Here is an 11,511-nt window from a genome sequence, read left to right as displayed (position 1 = left end):
AAAAGGTGAAATTTATTTGTACACACGAAATTGGATTAACTTCCAACTTCGAATAAGTTAGTAGTTCCAAATAAGTATGGAATGTATTATTTGCAGTATTTTTCATATCAACCCGCACCTTCAATGTACCGTTAGGGGGCGCTAATGTTAGATGACGCTTCTGTTTTCAGGCCCCGAGGTTTATTACGTCATCTCCAGGAAGTAGGAAGTAAATCGTCTTGTTGGCTGTTGCGCCTGTGTCATGAGGTAGTAATTGTGGGGAAAAAGCCGGCATGGTAGGCGTCGCTTGTCGAAATTATTCTGCTGGAAACGACATTTTGTGTATTTTTGTGTTAAGGGTATATAGACGATGAACAGATTGGGTTGATTTTTAATAAATCTTCCACATTTAAATAAAATCAATTTCGCTGATAATTAAATTACCGAACACAATGCCTGCCATGAATTTGCTGTGACGAGCTGAAGCGACAGAATATAAACCTCAACTTGGATTGTTTGGAAGATGTTTCTGTTAAACTGGTTTCAAAACACCTTATAAGCTGCTGTACCCCACGTCCTGTTGAAGTGATACAGTAAAAATACGTGTTGTTCTCTAAATCCATCAATGGCCACACCTCCCAGGAAGTAGAGTAGCAAGTATATAATTATAAACCAGCCAAGGCTTAGTCAGAGGTGGACAAAGTTTAAATAACACAGAATAAAATCTGTGTTCCACAGTGTATGTATGATAGTCAGTTGGCCTCTCTGCGGTCAGTGATGCTTGGGGGCGAACAGATGGGTGAGGTGATGAAGAATTCCACCGGTGAACGAACTGGACCAGGTGAGACCGAGGACCAGCAGGTCTCTTTCCCGTGTCCATCGCTGCTCAGGAGGAAGGTGGTTCTTCACATGGACCTGAACAACACAATCCTGGTGTCGGACAGCGTTACTAAACAGGGGACCGTCGCGGCTCTGGACTGCTTCCTGTCCACTGTCACCTGGGGACGACTGCGACAAGGTGATCTGCCTCCCGTAGGCCTACCTCACACGTCTAAAACGGCGATGCTTCGTGCTCTCGGCTTTCTCATGAAGGCCGAAAAGGGAGATGGAGGAAAAAAAAAAGTCATTACAGTACTATGCAACTAATCACCTCTCTGATAATCCTTTTCAAATTTTCATTTTCCTGCTATACAGTATCTGTGTGTGCGTGTATAATATTTTATATATATAGTGCTGCCATATATACATACACACACATTTTATGGGGTGCTGAGTGTTCTGAAAGTTGGTTGTCAAATTTTTTGGAAGAGACAATAGTATGATGTCCACAAATAATGCTTGAGATTCTGGCAAACCAAAATCAGGATTTTACATGATAAGATACAGGCTGACCAATTTCTGTTGCTGTAGTATCACAGGTCCATCGTATTAGCCCATCGTATTTTTATCGCTTAGTAGAAATTGCCCGACAGCGCATTTGAATCGCATCATGCACTGTTACTGGTCTGTGAGAACTCCTGATTTACAGTGTTTAACTGCTGGGTATTCTTCCTCCGCACTGTTTCGCACTATTGCTGAGGGCCTGTGTATTAGAGCCTTTTCGCCACCTTAATCTTTATTGTCAGTTAGCGACAGACACATAGCTGTCTCAGCAGTGTTTAGCATGCAGTGTTTGTACAGTATGGACTTTTGCTCCTTTGGATGTTGTTTAATGTGGGATCCTAGGGGATCCACTCACCCACGTTCGAAATCCATCCTGTGCATATTCAGGTAGATGTAAAAAGGAATGTGTTTTTCTTTTCTAAATACTTCTCTTTCCTTTATGGAAATACCAGTTTACAAGTCTGGGGCGTGAAAAATCTGATTTCTCTTACAGAGAGCATGAGAAATATGTTGTTTTCTCCTGTCTCCTGATGACAAAAGGTGTTTGATTTGTTTTACATGAAAAAGTTTTGGAATAAACAAGCGAATATGGGAGCAGGGGTCATGTTGTCATGTTTTACACTGTTGTCACTTGCACTTTGTCGTTTGGGCAGGTAAATGGGAGTGGATGTCTGATTCCCCCTCCCTCTTGCCACCATGTGAGGGTACTGTAAGCTACTACTCGCAGTTTGGGCGGGTGGCAAATTTCACGAAGACTCCTGCAGGGCGCCGCTTCAGAGGTCTTCTTGAAGAGCATCTGGCGATGCTACGGTGGCCTGCAGGCCACAAGGAGGACCGAGACCTCTCTGTGAGGGGGGAAGATGGCCAGCTGTACCACTGGATACTGCCCTCCTTCTTCCAGCTGCTGCAGGATTTAGGCTCGCAGGGCCGGGAGTTTGCTATCCTCTTTCGCACATTTGGTACAGATTTGCCACGCCTGCTGGGTACCCTGCAGAGGGTGCTGACGCAGGGTTGCCACCCACTCTTCCCTGATCTCCCTGCACTCAAAGTGAGTCACCACCATATGCCCTTAAAATGGATTTCATAATCTGGTGCCAGCTGGCTCTCCTTCATTTTTTAATGGCTCAGAGTTTTACGATTTGGCGTGAATTAATGAGATAAACTATCAAGCCAGTCATATGTGGTGTCCCTGAAATAAAATAGCATTTTTTAAAATAAATGTTCAGCATGTCCTTCTGATTATCTTAACACATTTTTCAGGCAGGATTAACCCGATGCATTAGCTTCTTATGTTTGTGCTGGCTGGACGGGTAGCATCCTTGTATCGTTTATTTGTCACCCGGTATCTCTGGGAATTGTGGCAGAAGTGCCGCGAAGACATTGGCTGATTTCCTGTTGAAACGTGTAAACAGAATGCCCTGTGAAAACAAACTAGTTTCCAGCAAGTCTACTTGTACTTTTGTTTTTTATTACTCAGCTGTATAAGTAGGTAAATAATTGAAAGTATCTTAGTAAACAAACCTAACAGAAGTCACTTTGAAAAGAACATCAGCTAAATGAATAAATAGCAGTAGCGCATGTCACATGGCACATTTTGCATTGTTCTTTCTCAAGTGCTGACAGGGAACCTGTTGGGGAGAATAAGATATAACAGTGAAGTAAATGCCATAGAATAGAACTGAAATTTGTTGAAGCGTTGGGGGAGTTCTTTTGGTGGGAGACTATGGCACAAGACTGAGCTTCTAGCTGCTAGAATCATGCTGTTTTCCAAGGTCAGGACATACTGAGAGACATTAACTTATTGGAGCAGAACGCATTGATTTTTTTTTTTTTAAAGCAGACATAGCTGCGTGAACTTGAGGTGCAATGAATGATTCAGTCAGCTATAGAGTAAACATGACTTATTCAGACCATCTCCTGCCAAGTGTTGTTTATTTAGCTTGGTACAGGATTTTTGGAGTTATTTTGTGTTTTGGTGGCTTCACCTCAAATACCCCTTTGCAATGTTTTCAACTGAAGGCTCCTTCCACTTTTCCTGTGGTTCCTGCTCAAATGGTGAGATCACTTTTCCCTACACACAAAAGGTTTAGCAGTGTTTCTGGAGTTGGACTTATGACCAGAAAGCAGTTCAGCTGATTTAAACCTTAAGAGGAGAATTGCTCTTGTGGCCTTGTATGAAGTCCGTGACCTGAATCGATTGAGAAAATATCCAGCTTTAAAAACTGAGTTTTAGTGTCAGTTGTGTAAGTTGCTTTGGGTATTAACTGTAGCTCTGCAATTTCATAATGACATTATTACATACTGTAAATAATAATTTCTGCTATTGTCGCTTCTTAAATGTACCCTATAGTTAGACAGAAGTAGTCCATTAATTTTAGCTGTGTAAAAATTAGAGACATTTGTTTTGCGTAGAGAAAAAAAATGTAGGAATATAAAATGAATTATTTTGTGGTTGCCTCTGGGGAATGAATAATGAATCGACTTTGATACATTGCCCCTTTCCCTCGTCTCGCGTGTGTTCCAGCTGAGCATCAATGTGGTACCAGGCCGGATCCGCCGCAGCCGGAAGGGCACCAGTCTGAGCCGGGCGGAGGAGCATGTGTCCTACCAAGATGGGGAGCGGAGTCTGTACCAGTACTTCAGCTCTGTCCAGGGCCTGGGGGGTTTCCAAGACCACTTTGATTGGTATGCGCACAGCGTCAAACATGAAGCGTTGGGGACCTTGCACTGGCTCTTTTTACTTAATCTCCTTGCACCAAATCATCTGCCAGCACTTCCTTTTATTACTGTCTATCCCCCTGGGTGATCAAAAGATGCAGGCAATTTGGAAATTAGTGTTTGAAGGATGGAAATGATGTCCTTGCTGCTGCTTAGCTCCACAGAGCTGGACTTGATGTTCTGCACTAAGGCTTCTCTAGGGCCAGTCGGAAATCTCTAAGATGTTCCTAAAGATTGGTCACGTTATTTAAGGGAAAAATTCCCAGAGTATAATAAAATGTAGCGGTTTATGGGAATACAGCTGTCTGGTTTTCAGCGTTATTTTTTCGGATATGTGACTGCACTATAGAAGGTGCAAAAAAAGTGTTTAAAATTATTGAAATTGTCATTTGATAGTTTAGTGACTGGTTTGTTAAGATCTAGGATTTATTCCTCAATAATATTTAGTTTTGATTATAGACTTGCAGAAACTTGTACTTGGGAGATGATTTAGAGTTAGAGCACGTTTTTTTTTGCAGGTGGGCTCGGAACACTTACTCCATTCTGGGTGGGAAGCCACTGTTGGTTGACCCCTATGATCACAGGGTGCAGCATATCTTCATAGATGACAACATCCGTCAAGATGACAAGGATACCATTGTTCATCCAAAGGTGCGTTCACAGGGTTGCTTTGTTTAATTACCTTTTATGCACATAATTCACTATGTGAGAATATCTGTGGTCCCAGTAAAAGCTGTTTTGTATTCTGTCTTGTTCTTGATGTGTGTAAATAATGAAAGTGAGTGCCTTTCATGGTTAAATTACTGTTGGTTTGAGGATTTTCTTTTGCAGCATAGTCTTTACCATTTCTTGAGATTTTTTTTCATATGATATATTATTTGGCTCTTAGCTCGAGGGCTCTGGGTTTGATCCCTGCTTTATCTGTGTGGAGTTTGCATGTTCTTACCGTGTTCATCTGGATTTCCTCTTTTTGCTCTGGTTTCCACCCACAGTTGAAAGACACATGCTTCAGCTGAATTGGTGACTCTTAATTGCCCATAGTGTGTGCGTCTGGCTGAACGAGTGTGTGCATGATTACGTTGTGATGGCCTGGTGTCCTGTCCAAATGGACAAGTAACCCAGAGGGAGTATTTAGGATGTTACAGTGGTTATTATGTAAAATGAGAATCAGTATTTACATTTACATTTATTCATTTAGCAGACGTTTTTGTCCAAAGCGACGTACATCTCAGCAAAAGTACAATTTATGCATTACATTACGAGAAGGGGAGACAGCTGCAGACATGAAAGTCTCCAGCAAACCTAGTTTGTTCCCTACCACTTGCTGCACCGAGGTTCATCATGAATAGAATTAGTTCCTGGATTAAGTAAATTCTGACAAAATTCAGCAGTTGCACTGATTCTGATTTTTTTTTTTTTTTTTTTTTTGCAGGTGTTTTTGGAACCTGGTGCTACACAGACCAGGACGGCCTCCACCTTGGAGCTGTATGATATTTGCTTGGTGCAGAACCACCTGTTGAAGGCCATCTCAGACCACAGTTACTTTACCCAATGTGTCCAGATCTGCTTGGAGAACTATGAGACAAACTTAATGCAGGGTGCCTGTTGAGGACACACACTCTCAAGCGATGTACTTGCGTTATAAAGTGAACTAAATTAAAGGTATTAAAGGTATGTGATGGTGCTCCATAGGATTAATAGTTGAATGGTGACAAAACGGGATACTGGAGATTCAGCTGTTCAGTGTCCCAATTTAAAAAGAGGCCCCCTGTGGTTCACTCTAATTCAACAGTTAAGTCACTTTCAAATAATAAATGTTTCTTGTGTAAACGCACAGCTCCCAGTTCAGTAACTAAGTGTAATGGGCCTGGACAAGGTCACAACAGGACACTTCCTGCTCCTTTCCACAGGGACTTTGACAGGGATTAAGGTTTCAGTGAATATCACAATATGTCATGTTGTCCTCTGTGACTCAGGGCTTGATTTGAAGTCCCAGTTCTGTCCTCGTGGCTCCTTCTCGGCTGATTTTATTTTTCCCATTAACGTTGTGCAGACAGTGTTTTCATCTGGTCTGCTGTGTGACATGATCAGTGGAGAAATGACTAAGGAGACTGGGCCCTACAGCTGGAATTGCACTCTCAAAGCAGCCAAAAATGAAGGGTGTTCATTACATTGCTGATGTGGTGTACAACATGTCAAATTATGGATTGTTTTTACAGAAACTCTCCCAAGTGTTACAGAAAATAGCCAGGATGTCAACTTTTTTTCTTCTGCAACTCTGAGAAGTTGACACATTGAAACAGTGGTTATAGGTTGAAATGCAAGTTATAAATTTATGAAGTTGAGATAAATAAGCCAGTATCTAGATATCTTCCAGCTTTCAAAATAAGACACTCCTAGAAGTTTATTTTTAATTAGAAAAGAACATAACAGAAGTAGGTCATAACATTAAAACAGGAAGAGTATACTGAGACAATGCAACATTTTAATTTTGTTATTGAAATAATTTTATTAAGGATGGCTTGCTTGCTTACTTAGCAATGGTTGCACTCTGCCAGAAGAATGCTTTACTACTGTGTACCTCCAAATAGGCCTCTGCTAGTACTAATTACGATCTTTTTAATATCTGGTATTAGTTTAAATGTATTAAAGTTGCACTATTTCATTATGTTTCAGTTCATACTGAGAAAATAATTTGAAGTATTGCAGCAGAGGTGTCATCTTGGAAATCTTGTTAAATGAGGGAAACATCCTGCCGTCAAATTAATAATACTTTTTTCCAAGGGAAATATCAGCTTGGATTTTAATAAAGGCTTTTGTTTTGTCTTTTGCCAAAAGTAGGAAGAGACATTTTACAAGTGACATGACAGTACTTTATGGAGTGAACCCATGTTATACCCACCATAATTAGTATTAACACAGGCTGCGCGGGGAAGCGCACTGGACCATTAAACCAGGCTGCCGCTCTTCAGAAGTGTGACAGTGGTGTGGATGTCTTCGTCCTGCTGTGGGATCATGGAGCGGTAGTTGCAATTATACCGTTGTGTCAGAAGTCGTAAAACTTAATGGAATCACTGCTTGTACCCTGGAAGGTTGCATATCCCCTATTACATATTTATTAAAATGGAGCATCTATAGTGCAATATGAAGACATTTTACAAAAAGAGGAATAACAAGACAAGAGTGCACCAGGTTTTTTAGAATTGCTTCATACTAGATTTTTTGTTTTGTGTGTGTGGGGAGAGAGAGGAGGGTCTGGGGGCCATGTCTCTAAAGATCGATAGATTCTGGTGGAAAATGCTTGGAAATTGATCCTTAAGAACACCTGAAGTCTTTTTGGGCTGAGTATTATATTTTAAGATTTACAGTTTGGGGGGCGAAGGGAGTGTGGTGGCGCAGTGGGTTCGACCGGGTCCTGCTCTCCAGTGGGTCTGGGGTTTGAGTCCCGCTTGGGATGCCTTGTGGCGGACTGGCGTCCCATCCTGGGTGTGTCCCCTCCCCCTCCGGCCTTACGCCCTGTGTTGCCAGGTTAGGCTCTGTGACCCCGTGTGGGACAAGTGGTTTAGATAATGTGTGTGTGCTTAGGGGGCTTTATGAAGGCTTTTTAAAGATGGCTGCAAATATAGTATAGCTACATAAGAAATGATTAGAAGAAAGAGCTAAAACAATCTGTTACACCGAGTTCTTGTTTCATTTGAAACAGGAATCAGAAACAGTCAATTATAGCACTGTGTGGGATTGTAATGGACCTCGTGTGTGTGTATTTAAGCATGTATGTTAATGTATTTACCTGATTTTATAATAAATATTTAAGACATTTTTGAAAGCACTCTGACATTTGTATACATACTGTATCAGTTAAAAACAGATGGTATAATCAGTGGAGTTTTGAATTTCCTCATTTAAATATGTCCAGCTACGTAAAGGCCTCAACGTTTACCCAGTATCATTATGAATTAAAAATAACTATGAAATGTAACGTTACTATCTACTTTTTCTTGCACACAGTGCATTACAATGAATTATTTGAATATGCTGCTGTTTATAAACTGCAATCAGACCATTCTTCATCTGTAAATATGTGCTACAATATAATCAAGTAAATGATTGGAATATTTTTAGAAAACATGGTGGTTAAACTAAAATCCTCATGAGTTCATAATGACTTTTCGACGTTAACTTGTGCAGTATGAAAATTACACTGCAGCATACCAATGCTCCGTTTTTCAGACCAAACTCTATAGTTTACACATTATCTCTCACACAGCAATATATTTACCACAGTAATTTAGGCCCGAGTGCTCTTCTTGAGGGTCACGCTTGCTATTCACCATTTTCTCATTCCAAATCCTTTTAAGGATTAACTATATCCTTGCCATAAGTCTGCAGAGGCAGTACATTGCATACTGGTTAGGGCCTTGAAATGTAAAGGTTCTAGGTTTGAATCCGTACTGCTGCTCTAGTACCCTTGATCCAGGCATTTACCCTGAATTGCACCAGTAAGTGTTCTTGTTTTATACATGACTAAACCATTCTGAAGCTGATTGTATAATACTGTAAGCTGCTTTACATAAAAGCATTGAGTAAATAATATTAAATTCTGTGCCTGCTTTCGGGTTCAGAATTGATGTTATTACATTTTTTATTGCAACAGTAAATTTGATTTTTCTTCCAAAGGCCTGTTTGCTCTGTTTGGCTTGAGTAATCATATTTGTGATATGTTTTTGTTTTAGTAAATGTGCAGAACTCTTAGCTCAAGTCCAATTCTGGCACACTGCCATATGTTGAAAAAAAAAAAAATCATGTCCACTTTCCATTCTTATTTGTCTCTATTGCATTCTGTCATGTGAGTCCTATTATGTGGCTCTGGATAGGCCTGCATTAATAAATGAATAAAACAGATGCACTTGCATGGCTCCTTGCAGACGCATGTCCATGTGTTGCACTGGCACGTAACCCTCTGCGCTTGAGCCATATGGCAGCACGCGGTGCAGACGACAGTGCGTTCCCCTACTCATCGCAGCAGATGTCTCATTTTGTCAATACATATGGAAATGGATTGTTGTGCCCAAAATGAGATTGCAGGCATATATTACAGGATCAGGTAAGCCAGATGCAGAGGAAAAAAAAACTGAAGTCTGTTAATATGGGTTGGGGGGGGGGGGTAATATTGTCTATTACATATAATATGAATGGGGGGGTAATATTGTCTATTACATATAATATGAATATTTGTTATATTAATATATTGTATATCTCTCCTGTTGATGTAGCGCACTCACTGTATTCTCTGTGACGTACGTCGCTTTGGATAAAAGTGTCTGCTAAAAGAATAAAGGTAAATGTATGTAAATTTAAGGCATATAAAGGTAATACAGCGGTGAAATAGAGGTGAAACGGTATAGTGGTTTATATTAGTGTTTTTTTTTGTTCCTCCTCTGAACTCGTGTGTTTGGGGCTGTTGCCCTCAAATTAAAGGGGGGTGTGGGTGTAATACACATGAATAATTAAAAGCTAGTAGATCAATGGGGAAATAATTGCAAGTAACTAATACTAACTTAACATTTTAAGTATCTTTGGAATAAATAATGGTTATTATAACCATTATAATAATACTAATAATAACCAATAATAATACTAATACTACTACTAATAATAATGATAATAATAATAATAAAACCATAAAGGTGGGGTGAAGGAAAATGCAAGGAGAGGCCCGATTGAAAGTACGAACGTGTTCGCGGTTCCTCCTCTGAACGCCACTAGGGGGCAGTAGGCCGTATCGATTTCTTTACCGGTCACTGGTGCTCAGCTACGGTAACTGCGGCTACGCCTAACTGATTTATGACCAGTTTACCCTCCTATAATTAGGTGTTAACCCCATTAATGAAGTGGATTAAATTGGCTCAGAGCCAGGCAACCAGAGCGTAATGTCCACAAAGAGTTCCCTGAGGGTTTAAAGCATGACGTTTCTCAAAGATCCAGAGCTACCGTTACTGTAGGCTGTATGTTTTTTTTGCTCTGCACAAGAAGAAGAGACTGTGCTAATATGGCCAGTACAAGACTGCGTGTATGTGATTCCATTTAACAGAACATGATTTCGAGTGAACTCTCACGACTAGTGTTCGTATCATAATAACAAACCAAGGACAAAGCTGCCTGCCTGGTGGACTCACTCACTGTCGGTTCCTGCTAGGCGCTTGTCAACACTGTCCTGTCCCGTTGGGGTAGTTTTCCCTCGAACTACAGCTACAGTCCGCCGCTTGCACACGTCACGTGTTTATTTATTTTCTCTACCGTGGTTTTAAAAGATCGTGGATGTGTTGACAGCCTGTCCCACCGTGTCACAGGGGGCCCGGTGTGTTCAGCGCGATTCGGTTACAAAACCAAGTTGGTCTTCTGCTCTTTCCTTCTACACAAAACTTGCAGCACTGGTATTTCATCATGGACTTCAAAATTAAGTATACAGTGTCAGTCACCACTTATACCCGTGGCGTATGAAACTAAGTATTGAAAGCAATTTAGAATTTTGGACTAATAAAAGTGCCCCACGAGCATAATTCTGTACTAGGTAGGTCACATTATTATTCTTTATACAGACATTATTCGCATAATGTCATCGCGCGTGAACCATTTCTTTTCCTGCTTCTCAACATCCATACTGTGTTTTTTTTTTTTTCCCGTACGAAAGAAGTGAGCGGCCGGCGTCGACACGCGCGCGGCGCGGGGGACGGACTAAAAGCGTACGGGAGCGCGAGCGAGCGAGCGCGAGCGCGCAGAAGCGAGGCTGCTCGCGAGTTGGAGGTGCGCGCGGATGCGGGCTGTCAGCGCGAGCGGTGGCTGACGCCGTTGAGAAGCACGAACCCTGGGCGCCGAAGATTTGAGGAGGCGGCCTTGTTAAGTACAGCATAAGTCGTCCTATTTCCGAAAGAACTGAAGAAAAAGGTATCGCGACGGTGTCTCAAATCAAAACTTTAGTTTTTTCTAGACTATGTTATCATGTAGTTGCTTAGTCGCTTGCTCCTGTTTAGTAATTAAGTTTGGTCGGTAGTAGTCATCGGACCCATGGCATAGCTGTGTCTGGCCAACTTCGCCGAGTGATACATGATATATATGTCAATATGAACAAATAAGGAATATTTTACTTCTCTGTGTGCTTGTGTCTGACGGAAAATGTGTCATTTTGAATTCGAGTGCTCGATACTGCATGAACCCAGGATGGTAACGAAACTGAACCAAAACACTAGGAATACTGTTGGGCGGGTATTTTCTTACACGAGGTAAATGAAGTAAATGTTCAAACAAGCTATTTCCTTCAGGATTGTGGTCGCCTTACACACATTTTTTCAGTGTAGCACGACACCCAGTGCCTGTTTTATTTCTGCTGGTTTATGGAGGGGCTCAGCAGTGTTATGGTTATACTAGCATGAA

General features: G+C 41.2%; 2 protein-coding genes across 4 annotated transcripts in view; both read left to right on the top strand.

The window, feature by feature from the left end:
* Positions 1-29: 29 nt before the first annotated feature.
* On the top strand, positions 30-7,487 carry LOC108925629 (uncharacterized). Of its 2 annotated transcripts, none has more exons than XM_018737730.2 (6): positions 30-275; positions 718-997; positions 2,016-2,410; positions 3,887-4,047; positions 4,599-4,731; positions 5,513-7,487. In XM_018737730.2, the coding sequence occupies exons 1-6, from the start codon at positions 273-275 to the stop codon at positions 5,687-5,689; spliced, it is 1,149 nt and encodes a 382-aa protein (XP_018593246.1). In that variant the 5' UTR covers positions 30-272; the 3' UTR covers positions 5,690-7,487. The 2 variants fall into 2 exon arrangements, with proteins under 2 accessions (XP_018593246.1, XP_029102292.1); XM_029246459.1 differs by having other exon boundaries at positions 64-275; positions 755-997.
* Positions 7,488-10,867: 3,380 nt separating this feature from the next.
* Positions 10,868-11,511, top strand: part of klhdc8b (kelch domain containing 8B) — a 67,474-nt gene continuing 66,830 nt past the window's right edge. The window contains exon 1 of one of the 2 annotated variants that reach the window (XM_018737608.2): positions 10,868-11,025. The gene's annotated coding sequence lies outside the window, so the exon portion shown is untranslated. The remainder of the gene's footprint in view (positions 11,026-11,511) is intronic. The other variant, XM_018737610.2, reaches the window with a different exon arrangement.

Source organism: Scleropages formosus, chromosome 2 (assembly GCF_900964775.1).
Source record: "Scleropages formosus chromosome 2, fSclFor1.1, whole genome shotgun sequence".
Taxonomy (NCBI): Eukaryota; Metazoa; Chordata; class Actinopteri; order Osteoglossiformes; family Osteoglossidae; genus Scleropages; species Scleropages formosus.
Note: the sequence above shows the minus strand (reverse complement) of the source record. Positions and strands in the feature narration are given on the sequence as shown.